We start from the raw sequence: 16,582 nt of genomic DNA on the forward strand, positions 1-16,582 counted from the left end.
GTTGGCCAATGAACGCACCAGACTGATTATGTCACCACTGTGCCTGCCGGAGCCAATCAGGATGCTGCAAGGGCCAAAACCAACCAATTATCAAGGAAACTTCGCCGCGGGGCCGGGTCGAAAGAGGGGCGGAGACGACAAGGCAGTGGGCGTTGCAAAGTGCTCAGCACAAACCAATAGCAGGCGAGCACCGGAACCCGCGGCGTCGCGAGCCAATAGGCGTGGGCTCTGCGAGCCAATGGGAAGGGTGGGGGGGTGTGCTTTGACCTCCTGCGATTGGAAGCCAATAGAAAAGGAGGTTCCAAAGAAGTGGGTGGGACTTCCATCCATGGCTTCAATAGCAAGGCCAGGCCCCGGAGCTGGTGGGCGGATTTCAGGGCATCTTGGACCAATCAGCTACGCGGGGCGGGACGGTGGTGGTGGCGGCGGCCGCGGCGGCAGCAGTGGGTTCGGTTGCGCGTGGCGCACGGGGTGGGAGCGGAGCCCAGGCCGGGAGCGGGCGCTGCCGCCAGTGAGAACTGGAGCCCGGAGTAGGGTGGGGGTTGGGTGGGACTGGGCCGGGAACGCACGGTCCCTGACCCCCGCCCTTTGAACTTTCCCCTGCAGGCGACCATGGGGAACGTATTGGCCGCTAGCTCGCCGCCCGCAGGGCCGCCGCCTGCGCCCGCCCTCGTGGGACTGCCGCCGCCGCCGCCGTCTCCTCCGGGTTTCACGCTGCCGCCACTCGGGGGCGGCCTAGGCGCTGGGGCTGGGGCGGGTCGAGGTTCGGAACGGACGCCCGGGACTGCGGCCGCCAGCCCTGCAGGAACCGCGGACGATGGGGCCTGCGGCTGCCTTCCCAACCCGGGCACGTTCGAGGAGTGCCACCGGAAGTGCAAGGGTGAGGGGCGATGGAGCCGGCGGAGGTGTGATGGCCTAGATCTCGGGGAAAGGGGGACCACATTGAGGCAACCTTGGGAATTGGCACGGACCATTGGAATTATTTAACAGAGCGTTCGTTAGGAGTTGACGTTGGGATCGAATGGTGGAATATTGGACTTGGGGCTTAGAATGATGAGATTAGATGATGGAATCTCGGATGGAATGCCCTTCCTAGAAAAGCCCCTGGGACCTCAGAAGCACCAGGAATCAGTCAAGCCAGCCTCCTCGTGTGATCGGGAAGGAAACTGAGGCCCAAGGTCACAGTGTCAGTCAGGTGTTAGCAAGAGTCTAGTGGGGGCGGAACCCCAAGCTTCTGGATCCTGGCTTGGAAGAATTGTGATAGGAAAAGTGTTGGAAATTTATGTTGAGCACTATTCTGGCGTTTGGTGTGTGTTAATTCATTAAATCTTTGCAATGTTTCCATGGGATGAGCAGATGACATAGGTAAAGTAACTTTCCTAAAGCCACACAGTAGTGGGTGGTGGCACTGGGATTTGGAGTCAGGCAGAAGTCCTGATCTAGGCCCCATCCATTAGGCTATACTACCATTTTACTGGCTGGGAGCATTCTGTGATTCCTTGGAGAAGGGAGAGTTCACGGGGATAGCAAAGGCAGGGATGAGAGATTGTGTGTGTGTGGAGCATCAAGTGTGACAGCATTTCTCTTCTTCAGAGCTGTTTCCTATTCAGATGGAAGGTGTCAAGCTCACAGTCAACAAAGGGTTGAGTAACCATTTCCAGGTGAGCCTTCCTGGTGCCCTTACCCTCTAGAGGTCATCTCAGCCATCCCGCTGCATCTGTACATACAGCCCCCTTACTCCTCCCTAAAGGGCTGGGCTCCTTGGTACTTGAAAAGACCCAGAGATACAATACCAGGCTGACTACTCAATGGGGGCCAGCGGTAGTGTTTAGGGACCCAGAATCCAGAGATACCCTGCCCCCCATAACATCCAGGCAGGAGTGAAGTGCCAGGTATATAGCCCCAGCACGTTTTTGGTCTAAGTCTTTAGTCAGGCCACACCTCCCAGTCTTTACTCCCTGCCCAGCCCAGAGATGCCTGTCTTTCTTCATGGGGAAGCCTGATTGGCAGGTACCCCCCATCCCCTGCTGGAGGGAAGCTGTGCAGGGGGTGGGCTCTCCCTGTGGGCGTGGCCCATAGCCTGATCCCCGCAACCCTCCCTGTGCTCTCAGGTAAACCACACAGTAGCCCTCAGCACAATCGGGGAGTCCAACTACCACTTCGGGGTCACGTATGTGGGGACAAAGCAGCTGAGTCCCACAGAGGTGAGATTGCTCTTGTCATTCATTGTATCATTTTTCTAACAATTGTAGCCAAATACCAGGCTAAAAGCTTTGTGGGTAGGAGGCCAGAGCTGTTGAGGGAGCTAAGGGTTTTGAAAGAGGGGACTGTGTCTCTCTAAGATGTGTTAGAACACCAGTCATTCCTTCATCCTGAACCCCTGCTCCTTGCCCAGTCCTTTGCTGGATGAGGCTTTGAATGCCAGACTAGGCATTTGAACTTTCTCTAGGGGGCGCTGGAGAGCCATGGGAAGATTTGAACTAGGGAAAGTCATGATCAGGTTGATGCCTTTGACATGTCTCTCAGGCTTCCAGGCAGAGGCTAGGTTAGGGGAGTGAGGGCAAAACTGGAGACCTGGGAGGAAGCAGGACTCAGGTGGAGTTGGAAGACTGAATTAGGTCTTTGTTTGTGTTAATTATTTCTGTTCAGTAAATTCATTTATTCAACAAAACATTATAACCCTGTTCTGTGCCCAGCCCTGTGCTGGGGACATAGCAGTGACTGAAACAGCTATGGGGCTCATGGTCTAGTGGAGACAGGACAGGTTTGTCCCCAGAGAATAATAGTCCAGGGTGGGCAGGACTGAAATGGAGGAACCCAAAGGCTGTGAGATCCCAGAGGGGAACCTAATGCAGCCTAGGTGGTCCGGGAGGGCTTCCTGAAAGGGAGGACCTCAAACTGAGGCTGTCTGTTCCTAGGCTTCTCGTCTTGTCCCATGACTCATGTAATTTCATTGTGCTAGACCTCCGACCTCTAACCTTGTCCGTTGACTCACAGGCATTCCCCGTGCTGGTGGGTGACATGGACAATAGTGGCAGCCTCAACGCTCAGGTCATTCATCAGCTGGGCCCCGGCCTCAGATCTAAGATGGCCATCCAGGTGAGTGGGAGTCGAGTCGGCCGCTCCCCCAGCCACCCTAAGCACCAGGCTGCCTCACACTCCCCCTCCTCCCCCACAGACCCAGCAGTCAAAGTTCGTGAACTGGCAAGTGGACGGGGAGTACCGGGGTTCTGACTTCACAGCAGCTGTCACCCTGGGGAACCCAGATGTCCTGGTGGGTTCAGGTAAGAGGCGCAGGGCTAGGGGGTGATCAAACCCCAGCCGCGGCTTTACCGGCAAGCCCATCCCCTTCTGTAGACCCCCTTTCTAACATCCGAGAAACAAGCAGGGGCGGGAGAGGTTTTGAAACATCAGACAGCATAGCATCGTGGGTGAGCAAGATTCGAACCCTAGTTCTGCTGCTGGCTGAACTACAGTTGTAGGCAGGTTCCAGCACTTCGATGAGCCTCAGTTTCCTTGTCTGTAAGATTGGGCCGCCGCACAGTGTTGTCGAGTAGGTCATGTGGGTTCGTGTGCATGAAAACCTTCAAAGAGGGTCAAGTTTGTAACACATCCCAAGGAAGGGAGCTGTTATTATTACCCATAGGACCCTGGGGTTGTTTGGGGGCACAGAGCAGACCCCAGGGCTGCTGGGGTCTATATGCAATTGGGGGAGGACACATGTAGTCTGAGATGGAGGCTGATGGCTAAAACCATCTGAGTTCTGTCTGCACTTCAGGTCTCTTCGGTGGTTTTTGTTTGTTTTTGTTTTTGTCTTGAGGTGTCTGCCTTTGATTTCTCCACGTTGATTTAACGAGCATTTATTGATCGTGTACTGTATATGTTCTAGGCACAGAGGATAAGGTGGTGAGCATAGAATTAAGTCTGCCTTCTAGGAGCTTCCATTTTAGTGGAGGCAGATACAACTGAAGCAGTCTATAAAGAAAAGATGTCAGGTGATGGGGCTGTAGGGAAAGATAAGGACAGGAGGGACGGTGCCAAGCAGGTACATGGGAAAAGAGCTTTTCCACCAGAGGAAACAGCAAGGGCAAAGGCCCCAGACACCCTGTGCTGGAGCGTCGAGGAGAGTGGCTTTCATGGGCGAGAAGTCAGGAGTGAGGGGGCCAAGTCACATAACATTTTGTGGAACTTTGGCCTTTACTCTGAGTCAGGGGTCACCATTTGAGAGGGACAGGATCCGACTGGTTTCTAACAGGATCTCTTGTGTTGACATGTGATGTGTAGACTACAAAGGGACCAGCCGCAGGGGCAGTGGAGGCGGGGAGAAGTAGTTGGAGCTGGGTGCACTTCAAAGTTGGAGCTGATGGAATTTGATGATGGATTCGATGTAGGCCAGGAGATAAGAGAAAGGAATCCGGATGACTCCTGAGTTTGAGGCTTGAACCAAAGGATGGAGTTGGTGGTTCCCACATGTGCTCTGTCCTGGGGGGCAGGCTCTTGGGCAGTGAATACTGAACGCATTTGTGAAGGCAGGAAACAGAATCCCTGGGAGGGGTTGCCCGGGGAGAGCTCTTACTTCTGCCTGCCAAGGCTGAGGAGGCTTCTCAGAGGAGATATCACCTTTGGGCTTCCAAAAGAAGGGGAGGAGGAGGGTAGCTGCAAAGTTCAGGGAAAGAGAAGGGCCCTGTCCTGAAAGCCAGGAGACAGGGAAGCTGGGCATGAGAGGCTGCCTCGGTGAGGCTTTGTCCGTGGGGGTCCCAGGCAGAATGAGGGGCCTAGGGCAGGAAGCAACATTTTCTTTCCCCTGCTGACCGCTGAAGCCATCACCTACTCTGCTCACACGCTCACTGCTGTTAGGCCACATGAGCTTTTCTGTTGCTTCCCGGAATGGCTGTGTTCTTTCTACCCCAGGACTTTTTTACATGCCGTTCCCACTGCTTAGAATTCTCTGGTTTTTGACATGGCTGAAAGAGTGAGTCTCAGGGCACATCCACCCTGACTAGAAGCCTTTCCATGACTAACGCATGCACGTTTGCGCTGTATCGCGTCACCCCGTCCCTCTGAAGTAGTTTCTCTCTTTATCGCCTATCTCCTACGTCAGGATGACGATTCTTTCAGACCTGGAATCTTGCCAGGAGCGAGTAAGTGCTTAGAAAATACTGAGCAAAGGAGTAAATGGTGCTCATGGCAGGTCCCATCTTTTACTTCTTCCCTCAAACATGCTATGTGCATCCTCCCCTTCGTTCAGCCGTTCCAGGCACTAGTGACAAAAATGGGTTCTTGAATCCTCTCATCAGCCCTGTGGGGTAGGCGCTGACATTGTCCCCATCCTGTTGAGGCCCAGAGAGGGGAAGTGCTTCCCCAAGGCCACGTAGTCCACGTGCTTCTCTCCGGCACCAGGCATCACCCTCGCCAGCATCATCCTCTCCTACTCCCCAACACTGGCCTCCAGGTCCCTCTTCCCCATGGCCCAGGGCCACCGGCTTTACTCATGTCAGTTCTCACAGGTGTCTCTTCCTCTCCTTAGACACGAATGAGAACTGTGCCTACCGGGCCAGGTCAGTGCTGCGCACACAAGTAACTCGCTAGCAACAGCTCAGACTCGGGTCTCTGGTGGTTCCACCCCCTCTGAACCACAGCTTCCTCGCCTGTCACAGGAGCACAATAGCAGTGACCACCTTGCCGAAGGAATCAGTGGGGGTCCCATCTTCAGCCCTGCGTCCCGGGCCAGACGCGTAGTTAGCGCTTGCTCTGTCTGGTCTCCATTGTGCCCCACAATGCTCAGAGGTGTCTGTTTTCATGGCCCCCATCTCACAGATGGAGAAAGTGGGGCCCCAGGGTGAAATCTGGCCTAGGACCACCTGGCGAGGAGGCAGAGGAGCTGGAACTTGGTGCGGCCTAACTCAAAGGCCCATGTTCTTACCTGGCTCCCTCTCCAAGGCCTCTGCTCCTCTTGGATGTCTCTCCTGTGCCGGCCCTGAGCAAGACAGTGCTGGGTTGCCGAGACAGCCGCTTCCTGCCCTCTTGGGGCTTGTGAGCCAGGGGTAGAGATGTGTGCTTTTAAACAGATGGTCACTAGTGACTTCATTGCTATTGTGAGAAATCCTACACAGAAAAAGTCCACATTGCTGTGGGAGCTGATAACAGGGATCCCATCTCACCTGGAGTGACAGGGACGGAGCCTTTCTAAAATGGCAGTGTCTCATCCAAGGGAGGGTGGCAAGAAGGGCGGCCCTCAGAAAAGGGTACTACAATGAGGGGCAGAAAGAGGTCCTGTCCAGCAGGCACCAAGACCCACCTTCCCTTTGGATGCTGCCCTGACCTGAGCATCTGCCCTGGGTGTGTGCCAGTCCTGCCCCAGGCAACTGCCCAAGGAATCCTGGTGTGGCCCCAGCTCTGCAGGGAAAGGTCTGGGGGTGGCACCCAAATCTCCTGCCCAGCAGGTTTGGGAGACAGGACTGCTTTTGCAGGGCGGGGCTCTGCCCCTTGCCTGAGGCTTTCTCTCCCAGACCTCTGACCCACTTGCTCTCCTTCCAGTGGGGTTGGGACTCACCAGGTTCTCCAACCCCTGCAGGAAGCCCCCCCATTCTGCCCCCCGATGAGAGCTGCCCTTCTCAGCAAAGCCCCGGCCTCAGGCCCACGTGCCACGGGAAAGCTGGGTCTGGCATGAGGGAAAACCAGAGTGGGTTTAGGGGACTGAGAAGCAGGAAGGGGTCAGGTTTTCAAGGAAAAGGCCCACGAGGACCTGAGTGCTGGCAGCACCTTGTGCAGCTCCAGGAGGAAGAGCAGCCTGGGCCACTGTGACCACGGGCCGAGGGTGTGCGCTTCGGGGATGAACAGGGGCCGTGGGGGCCAGGGAAGATTCAGCAGTGGAGACTGCGTTCGGACTTCGGTTCCCACAGACTCAGTGCTCTGCTCTCACCAGTGATAGGGGCTGGGTGGAAACGGGGAACCAGGACCGGGCGACTGCCAGGGTCCCATGGGGGTGGTGGCTCCATGCGGCAGCGTGCTGGAGAAAAGTAGCCAAATGCAGGAGATGCTTAGGTGCAGATATTTAATCGGCAAGACCAGGTAGAGGGGAGGGTCCACTGGGCGGGGGAGCAGTGTGCTCATGGGCCCAGAGGGCAGAGAGAGCTCTGTGGCTCTGCTGCCTAGACACAGGTGTGGCTGGCCGGTCCCTGTGTCTAGGCCAGTTGTGTCAGGGATAGAGGAAGTGGCTTTCTTTGGGAGCTATGGCCGAGCCACACGGGGCCTTGCAGGTGTGCTGTGAGGAAGGACCCAGGGCCTCCTTGGCACTGGGGAGCCACAGCGGGTTCTCTGAGCAGGGGTAGAGCAGGGCTGAGTGTGTGTTGTAGCAGGATCCCTCTGCTGCACGTGCAGTTGCTGGGAGAGGGCGAGGCTCAGGCAGGAGACCAGGAAGGAGGGTGGGGCCAGGGGCAGGCCGGGAGATAGGAGGAAGGGTCTGAGATGTCTCAAGGCCCTCAGTCTCAACAGTTGGCAGAGCTGGGAGGCCCGTGAGTTTTAAGTCTCATGTGACTAATAAGTAACTTTCCCTCTGTGGACCTCAACTGAATGAATGGATGGGCCACGCCAGATGTGTGCGGTGATGGTTTAATAGCCAGCGGGAGGGGCTGATTATGTCATCTGCTTGTTAGGAGAGGAAATGTAAGCTCAGAGTGGCCAGCTCCAGCCCACCCGGGACCCTAACCTCCCCAGAAGACACCACCAGGGCCCTGGCTGTGAACTCTCCCTTAGCCGCACCGGCAGCCCACCCCTGGTCCTATCCGCCTGTTCCTGCCTTGCTCCTTCGGCCAGCCCGAGTCTGTGCCTCTGGTTTTCTTTGAGAAACAGGGTCGTGCGTGCCTTCTGCTCCATCCTGTCCCTGCCCGTCCCCGCTTCCCCTTTCTCAGGTCTTCCTCTTTCTTGCTGGGTCGCAACCGCTCGACCTGTCTCTGCTCAGTCTTGGCTGGTTTCTCTCCAGAGAACCTTACGTTTCTTTCCCCTCCATTTCTGATTCTGCTTTCCTGTCTCCGTAAGTATCTGTGTTGTCTGTTTCCTTGTCACTCCTGCGTCCCCCACCCCTGGTTCTTCCCCTCCTATAAGATCACATTTGTGGTATCTGCTCTCCTGGGCGTGAATGAGTCTCAGGCCTTGGCTCATGGAGAGTCATCTGTTAGCAAACACAGGGGCCTCAGGGCATGAGGGGCAGGGATCAGTCCTAGGGTGCTGGCATCCCTTCCTTGGGGCTTTGTCTCCACCCCGAGGGGTAGTCCTGTCTACCAAGCAGTGATGCCAGTGGCCTGCGGTTACTCCGCCAGCAAGTGGTATGGCCGGAATGTGAACCCTGGCCATCCTGTCCCCGCGGGTGTGCTTTCTCAGCAGCAGAGTGGTTCATATGCACTTTGTGACCGTGGGTGAGTCACTTACTCGGCCTCCTCTGTAAATGGTGGCGAATGAATGCCAGCTGCACTGGGTTGTACAGACCAAGTGAGCTCCCACAGGGCCAGAAGGGCTGACCTCAGAGCCCTGTCATCAGCTCTATGGAGAAGCAGGTGTGGGAGGCCTGAGGCCAGGCCACAGGCCCCAGGCCTCCTGCAGGGGCCAGCTTAAAAAGCTGTCTGGAGCAGGAGTGTGGCCTAGCACACTGGCCAGGTAGAAAGTGACCACCATGAAGCCTAAGTCACACCCTGCCATCTTACCCACAGGAATCCTCGTGGCCCACTACCTCCAGAGTATCACACCGTGTCTAGCCCTGGGCGGAGAGCTGGTCTACCACCGGCGGCCCGGGGAAGAGGGCACTGTCATGTCTCTAGCTGGGAAATACACATGTGAGCCTGGGGCCTAAGGGTAGGATTCGGGGCTGCGGGCCTGGACTCCTGGGTTTAAGGGAAAAGGGGGCTGGGGGCTGGACTCCTGGTCTGTGGGAGGAGGGGCTGGGTCCTCAAGTCCTCTTGGTAACCTGCCCCCACCTCTCACCCTTCTCTCTTACAGTAAACAACTGGTTGGCGACAGTAACACTGGGCCAGGCGGGCATGCATGCGACTTACTACCACAAAGCCAGTAACCAGGTGAGCTGGTCCGGACGCCGTTGCCGGGCGTACTTCCAGGCTTGGGCTGCCAGGGGCTCATGTGCCGGGGCTCCAGCCTCGGAAACTGACTGTTGCCCTGGCCCCTCCAGCTGCAGGTGGGTGTGGAGTTTGAGGCCAGCACAAGGATGCAGGACACAAGTGTCTCCTTCGGGTACCAGCTGGACCTGCCCAAGGCCAACCTCCTCTTCAAAGGTACAGGCCTCAGTTTCCCCTGGAAAACGGGTGAGAGGTGACTCAGCTCTGAGCGGGTGTAGGCTGAAGATGATGGAGGGCAGCATGCCGGGACTTTGTGGGTCTCCACGTTACCCAGAAACGCTTGTTAAGAAGGTGGGGGCCTGGGCCCCAGCCTTGGTACCTCACACGTCCCTTCCTCGTCACCCCAGCCAGTGGCCCACTTCCCCCTCTGCACGGTTCCCTCTTGGTTCCGTTTCTGTGAGTGGAAGGCAGCCCAGAGTGTGTCTGGCCACCCCACACACCTCTCAGCGGAAACCAAGCCTCCCGAGGTTGCCCGGTAGCTACTAGGTCCAGAACCTCCTCTCAGCTGCGACTCGAGGACTGAGCAGGAGTTTTAAGATTTCCTTCTTGGGCCTCTGTGGTTCTAGGCTCAGGGGTGTAAAGACCACCACCCCCCGAGGCTTCGTCAGTCAGCCAAGGGCAGGGCTGCTACCAGTAGTGATTAGGTCCAGGGGCTCCTTGGCGTCTGAAGCCTCTCAGCCCTCGCTCTGCTGTCAGCGCAGTGGCAGAGGCTGGGTTGGGGTTCCATCTCTGCTCTGTGAAGTGAGTGAGCCCCCCTCCCACGTGGGGACGGCTCTGTGCACACACATCCGTCAGGTTCTGCAAACGAGCCTGAGAGGAGACTTCCATTTTTCGTTCAGTAGACAGTGAGCACCCACTGTTCCCAGCCTCGTGCTTGGGATGCTGGGGACACAGTGGCAGCCAGGCCCTGTCCTCACAGGGCTCACCCTGGGAAGGACAGACCCATCCCCAGAGAGCTAGGACCTGATCTGGACAGGACTTGGGATGGGGGAGCCCGTGGGTGGCGGAGGCTTCCTGGAAGGAAGGGATCACTGAGCTGGGAGTGGAGGAAGACTAAGCCAGCTGCTCCCAGGGCTGAGTACTTGGGGTACGGGAGGTTTCTGGGAACAGCCTGGTCAGAGGTCTGGAAGCTGGCATCTGGCTGGTGGTGTCCGAGGTGGCCTGGAGTGTGACTCCGGGGACAGTGGGAAGCGGGCACATCGCTCTCACGGCAGCTGTCTGCCCACAGGCTCTGTGGACAGCAACTGGATCGTGGGCGCCACACTGGAGAAGAAGCTCCCGCCCCTGCCCCTGACGCTGGCCCTCGGGGCCTTCCTGAATCACCGGAAGAACAAGTTCCAGTGCGGCTTCGGCCTCACCATCGGCTGAACCCCTCCTGGTCCCCGCCTCCCACACCCTTCCTTCAGATCCCACCCCCTCTCCTGTCATGGAGGGGAGACCTGAGCCCCCTCCCCGTTCCGTCCCTTCCCTCCCTCCCTCCTGGGGGTTGGGGGGCGGGGAAGCGGAAAGGAAGGGACCCATCATCCCAGCAGCTGAGGGGGGATTCTGGAACACGGGCACTTCAGGCTTCGGAGTGCCAGGGGCAGCATGCCCAGTGGCCCTGAGGTCCCAGAAAGGGTTCCGGAAACAAAGGGCTTGCCAGATTCGGAGCACCAGGGGCAGAGGCAGCCAGACAGCCTCAGGGAGGTGTTGGGGCGTCCCCACCCTCTAAAGGGCCCTGGGCCCCGGCCCGGGGTCGGGGGAGGGGGCAGCAGGAAGAGGAGCTTCCCCATCCCCGGCTCACCCCACCCACTCTCCCATCTACCCCGTGGTATAAATCATGTTTATAAGTTATGGAAGAACTGGGACATTTTACAGAAAAACAACAAAAAATATACATAAAAAAAAGCAAAATGGGAGGCCTTGGTTTTCCTACCAGTCTGTGGCCCTGTTTTGCTCAATCCATCCAGTCTGACCTTCCCACAGCCGTCGGTAGGGGGCGCCAAAGGCTGGAGCGCCTAAGGGTGACGCTGCAAGGGGGTCGAGCCTGGCTCAGGATCACACAGCTACCCTGTGACTTCCGCCCTCCCTGGGAAATCAGGCCTTCCCTCACCAGGAGGGCGGGGTCTTCTGGTCACTGGCTGCCCCTTGGCCTGGCCAGACTGGCTGTAAGATACTTTGTTCCTAGGAGCTAAAGCAACAGGGACGGCACTGTCTGAGTGCAGGGGTGGAGGCAGCAGGCTGAGATGGGGGCTTTCCAGGTTCCAAAAGGGGCATGGGGTGATGGGGTGTTAGGACTTCTTTCTGACAGGGAGGTCCAAGCTTCCAGATGTTTCATGATGGATTCAAGCACCTGGAAAGACTTAATCAATTACTGAGCCTGACTGGGGAGAATGGCTTGGGCGGAGGACTCTTGGGCCTGGGGAAGGGCCTGAAGTCTCTGACCCTGGTCCGGAGGAGGAGGTTCGGAGGCCGAGTCACCAATGTCTCAGGCATCTGATGCTGGGAGCCGGGGGGATCAGTTTGGCCCACTAAGGGCTCAGGTAAACACACCCCTAACTCCCCAGATAGGAACAGAAACCTACACACAAAGGGTCTGGAGAGGGTGGCAGCTAGGCAGAGATGCCCCCTTATTACCTGGAGAAGTCACAATGCCCACTCTGTCAGCGCCCTCAAAGGCCAAAGCAAACAGGCCTGGCTGGCGCTGGGGCCCACTTCCTGGGACCGGGCATTTGGCCTCCCCTGACCCCATGGAATCCCATCCCAACTCTGGTTCTTCCTGTGTGGCCTTGGCTCTGAACCTGGGGTTTCTCATCTGTGAAATAGCTGGATTCTTGTAACAGGACTGCTAGGGAGGTGACGGTATTAGATCACAACACTTAGATCTAACTTGGGACCCACTGTGTGCCAAGGGTGTTCTCTCCCTCAGTAGTAGGGTACAGCAGGTTCTTAACATTTTGTTCCACATCATTTCCTTATACGAGATACCAGTAGAAACTTAACTCATTTCTATCAATTAGCCTCTGGTAAAATTGGTTTTGTTATATATTGTTTTCCCCAAGTTCCAAGAACCATCTGTCAACAAGGTTAAGTAAGGACTTCCTGTAGTTCGTTGCATCACTGAATGATGGTGTAAATGCAACTATTTCCCTGCTTTTGTGTACCAAGAAACAGTGTTCAGAGAGGCCTGGTCATTTGCCCAAGGTCACACAGCTGGCAACTGACAGAGCCCAGATTCAGGCTGTGGCAGTTTGGTTCAGAGTCCCCAGTCCTAACCAGGCAGCATAAATGCTTCAAGCCCAGTGAAGACACACTCTTCGGGCACCTGGAATCCACAGTGCTTGTGCTGGATTTTCATTTCACACAGGTGGACAGGGGCTCAGATAGGCTCATTCGTACCCAAAGTCACAACCAAAGAGGGAGCTAGGGGTAAGACCCAAGTTTCATTCTCAAAGTCCAGGCTTTCAGCAGATGCTTCCCACTGCCCCCAGCCTCCCACCCCGTTTTTCAGCCTCCAGTCTCCTCCCTCAGACCCAGGAATCCAAGCCCCTAGCCCCTCCTTCCTCTGACCCAGGATTTCGGGACCCTAGCCCTCTCCCAAAATTTTATCCACAAGAAAAGAGGAGCAGACAGGGGGTGCTCTCAGCAGCCGCCTGCGCCTTCCCCTTCCATGCTCAGCCCCCCAGAATAGAGGGCGCCTGAGTTACTGGGTAAGACGGTGCCTCCCCTCATGGGGGCTGGGGGCGTCACAGGGCCTCCAAGCTCCACCTCCTTTCCTCCCTGCTGTGTGAAGGGAGAGCAGCCCTCCTCGTGACTGGGGGCTGGCCCAGCTGCCCTAGCCCTGGAGGAATGGGCGGGGCAGGGGGAGCCCTATAATTGGAGGAGTCTGGGATCTATCCTTGAGTCCTACTCAGCCAGAGCGGAGGTGAAAGACGGCTTCTCCAGGAGCCGGTGAGAAGCAGGAGTGGGAGCGCGGAGACCAGCTCAGGGTTTCTGTGCGGGATGGGCCAGGGGGAGGAGGTGACTGTCCTACTCCAGGATCAGAACAGAATCAGGAGCTGGGGACGCGGCCAGAGGCTGGGGACTGGATCTGCGGGAGGTGGGGTCCGGTCCCAGGCGCGGCCCAACACAGCTAGAAGGTGGGGTGAGTGCAGCACCCGGACTAATAGAAGAGCCGGATGAGCCATAGAGGGAGCCCACGTGTTCTCACACATTTATTGGGCACCTACTGGATGCCCCTGCATCCTCAGATCCCCACTACATGGAGGCTTGGGGGCGGTGGCGGGATAGCTAGGGCATTGGTGGGAGGATTTTAAATAAGAATTAACTTAGCTGATAGGTGGAGGATGGCACTGGGTTGTGGAGCTGGAGCTTAGAATGTGAAGGCAGAGTGAGGAATGCTGGGTCGGAACTTAGAATGCCCAGCTGGAGCCACATGGAAGGCAGGCGGGGAGTGGAATTTGAACCCTGGGAGAGGGAGATGGAATTTTGGTGGGGAGGCTGACCTTGGGATGAGGAGACAGAAGACAATGAGGGAGTTAAATAGACAATGGAGGGCGCTAGGTAAATGTTTGTGATGGGATTAGGATGATGCAGACCTGGGACTAGGGGAGGCTTTGAAGGCCTCCATGGGGTTGCAGGTGGGGCTATGGCTGGACGGAGGAGACCCCACTGGCTGTTGATTGACACTTTCTCCCTCCCCCAGACTGACCTGCTGAAGATGAAGTTTCTGTGGGCTGCCCTAGTGGTCACGCTCCTGGCAGGTATGGGGTGGGGCTTGCTGAGGTTCCTGCCCCTCCCTCTTCCATCTCACCTGTACCCCCTGCCTCCTTCCATCCCTGGGTCCCCACTTCTGCTGGTCTTTCTCCCCCTTGAGAGGAGGTCCAGGTCTGAGGCCTCTTTTAATATTCATTGGCTCTGAGCAACTATTTACTCTCTCTGGGCTTCAGTTGCCCCGTCCTTAAAACAGGTGTTATAACGTTTTTCTAATACATTGTCGTGGGGCAGGTAGTGATCACGATGTGTCAGCTGTGATTATCTTTATTCTCCATCACCCCCACCACGGCCCTGCATGGAACACACACTCAGTAAATGCCTGTTATGTGATGAACCTGGCTGGCCGTCCCTCCACCCCCTCCCTGCCCACCAGTGCCCCGAAGAAGTGCACAAGCATTTGTGGAGCACCGCCTGTGTGCCTGGAGGGGAGGGAGGACCCTGACTGCCTTGAACTTGCTCCGCGCAGGATGCCAGGCCGATGTGGCGGAGGAGGTGAAGCTGGGGCAGGAGCCCGACAGGTGGCAGGCCAAGCAGCCCTGGGAGCAGGCACTGGGCCGCTTCTGGGAATACCTGCGCTGGGTGCAGACACTGTCTAACAAGGTGAAAGAGGAGCTTCTCAGCACGGAGATCACCGAGGAGCTAAAGTGAGTGTCCCCGCCTGGCCCCGACCCCTCCTGGTGAGCAGTTCATTCGGGACCCGCAACTTCCACCGGTCTGGGTTTCTTTCCGTCCCTGTCACCAGCTCCTAGGGATCTATTCATTTCTTACTTCCTCTCCCCGCCTCGGACTCCAGGTTTTACCTCTCTGATTCTGTCTCTGGCATGTTCCTGTCCGCCTCTCCGTCTATCATTCTAGGTCAGTGTCTCACATTCTCCCCTCTTGTTTCTGCTGCTGTCTCGTCCTCTCGTTCTGTTCCTCTTTGAGGTCTCTGCCCCCACACCCCATCTTTCTCCTTTTGTCTCTCTCCACCCACATGCTCCCTCCTGCCCTCTTGGCCTGCAGACTGCTGATAGAGGAGACCATGAAGGAGGTGAAGGCCTACAAGGAGGAGCTGGAGAAGCAGGTGGGCCCCATAGCCCAGGAGACCCAGGCCCGCCTGTCCAAGGAGCTGCAGGCGGCACAGGCCCGGCTGCAGTCGGACATGGAGGATGTGCGCAACCGCCTAGCGCAGTACCGCAGCGAAGCACAGGCCGCGATGGGCCAGAGCACCGACGACCTGCAGGGCCGCCTGGCCTTACACCTGCGTAAGCTGCGCAAGCGGCTGCTCCGTGACGCGGAAGACCTGCAGAAGCGCCTGGCTGTCTACCAGGCCGGGGCCCGCGAGGCCGCAGAGCGCGGGGTCAGCGCCATCCATGAGCGCCTCGCGCCTCTGATGATGGAGGGCCCCGTGCAGGCCATCACCCCCAGCGAGCAGCTGCGTGAGCGGGCGGAGGCCTGGGGCCAGAAGGTGCGCGGGCACCTGGAGTCGGTGGGCAACCAGGCCCGCGACCGCCTGGACACCATGCGTGATCAGATGGGGGAGTTGAAGGCCAAGGTGGAGGAGCAGGCCAGCCAGGTGCGCCTGCAGGCCGAGGCCTTCCAGAACCTCCTCAAGAGCTGGTTTGAGCCCCTGGTGCAAGACATGGAGCGCCAATGGGCCATCCTGGTGGAGAAGGTGCAGTCCGCCTTGGGCATCAGCCCCTCCACCAAGCCCAGCAAGACCACATGAGTGCCTGGCACACTGCCCACGGGCCCTCTCCAGCCACACGCGCCCTCGCCTCTCCCAGCCCCCACTGTCCCCCGGGGGGCCCTGGCTTAATAAAGATTCAGCAAGTTTCACAGCAGTGGCCAGAGTCTTGAGTGTGATTTCTCACAGCTCGAGCCTCAGTTTCTCCTTCCGCACACATGGGTCTCAGTCCCATCCCCTTTGCCCACGTGCGTTTCTGTTTTTCGTCTCTCTTAACTCCGTCTTTGCTTCCTTCTGTCCCTTTCTGGGGTTTTCTGCCACCGACCCTCTCTCCTCTGCCTCTTTCCATTCTGTCTCTGAGATGTGGTTCTGGAACAAATCCGCCCCTGGATTAAATCCTGCAGTTGGCCCTGACTACTGTGGGCAAAAGCAACCTCTCTGAGCCTCAGTTTGCCCAGCTTCATAATATCTGCTTCATAGAGCTGTGACTCAAAAGAGCCGAGACCACTGCCATTATGAGGCCATTTTTATTTGCTCCCACTCGTTATTCTCTCCCCTGGCTGCATCCATTCCGGTCTTAGCTGATTCTACCTCCTTCCCTCTCCTGGCCTGTCTGTCCTGCTTCCTTTTTCCAGCTTCCTCTTTTCCTCCACCTCTGTTCTCTCTCCCCACCCCGGTTTCTTGTGCTCTGGCCTAGCTTGTTTTTTTTTTTTTTTTCCCCTTGCTCCTCCGTGAGTGTTTGTCCTGCCTGCCATTCTGTTGCACTTGAGCCCTCTGCCCTTCCTCCCTCTGGGTATTCAAGTCCCTTCTCTGAGCTGTGCTTCCTTGTCCCCTGTTCTTTCTTGGAACAGGGGTCTGGGGTCTGGAGAGAATGGAGAGGAACCTTCCATGAGGATCTGCATGGGCCCCTGGAGTCCCGGACTGGGAGACTGAGTTGGGAGTTGGCAGAGGGTTGAGGATTGAGGCCCCGGATGGAGTCGCAGGCACCTCCCTCTCCAGCCCGCTGTGGTCTCAGAGGAGGGGAGCAGGGCTTTCA

General features: G+C 57.3%; 2 protein-coding genes across 2 annotated transcripts; both read left to right on the forward strand.

Annotated features, from left to right (window-relative positions):
• The first annotated feature begins 399 nt into the window (after positions 1-399).
• On the forward strand, positions 400-11,030 carry TOMM40 (translocase of outer mitochondrial membrane 40). Its single transcript, XM_016150192.2, has 10 exons — positions 400-511; positions 607-880; positions 1,594-1,661; positions 2,112-2,204; positions 2,998-3,099; positions 3,179-3,284; positions 8,706-8,828; positions 8,992-9,068; positions 9,179-9,281; positions 10,354-11,030. The coding sequence occupies exons 2-10, from the start codon at positions 613-615 to the stop codon at positions 10,491-10,493; spliced, it is 1,080 nt and encodes a 359-aa protein (XP_016005678.1). The 5' UTR covers positions 400-511; positions 607-612; the 3' UTR covers positions 10,494-11,030.
• Positions 11,031-12,944: 1,914 nt separating this feature from the next.
• APOE (apolipoprotein E) lies at positions 12,945-15,703 on the forward strand. The gene is made up of 4 exons (XM_016150199.2): positions 12,945-13,055; positions 13,810-13,867; positions 14,347-14,524; positions 14,883-15,703. Exons 2-4 carry the CDS (start codon positions 13,825-13,827, stop codon positions 15,586-15,588), a joined length of 927 nt encoding a protein of 308 aa, XP_016005685.1. The 5' UTR covers positions 12,945-13,055; positions 13,810-13,824; the 3' UTR covers positions 15,589-15,703.
• The last annotated feature ends 879 nt before the right edge of the window (positions 15,704-16,582 follow it).

Source organism: Rousettus aegyptiacus, unplaced genomic scaffold, assembly GCF_014176215.1.
Source record: "Rousettus aegyptiacus isolate mRouAeg1 unplaced genomic scaffold, mRouAeg1.p scaffold_m13_p_14, whole genome shotgun sequence".
Classification (NCBI taxonomy): domain Eukaryota; kingdom Metazoa; phylum Chordata; class Mammalia; order Chiroptera; family Pteropodidae; genus Rousettus; species Rousettus aegyptiacus.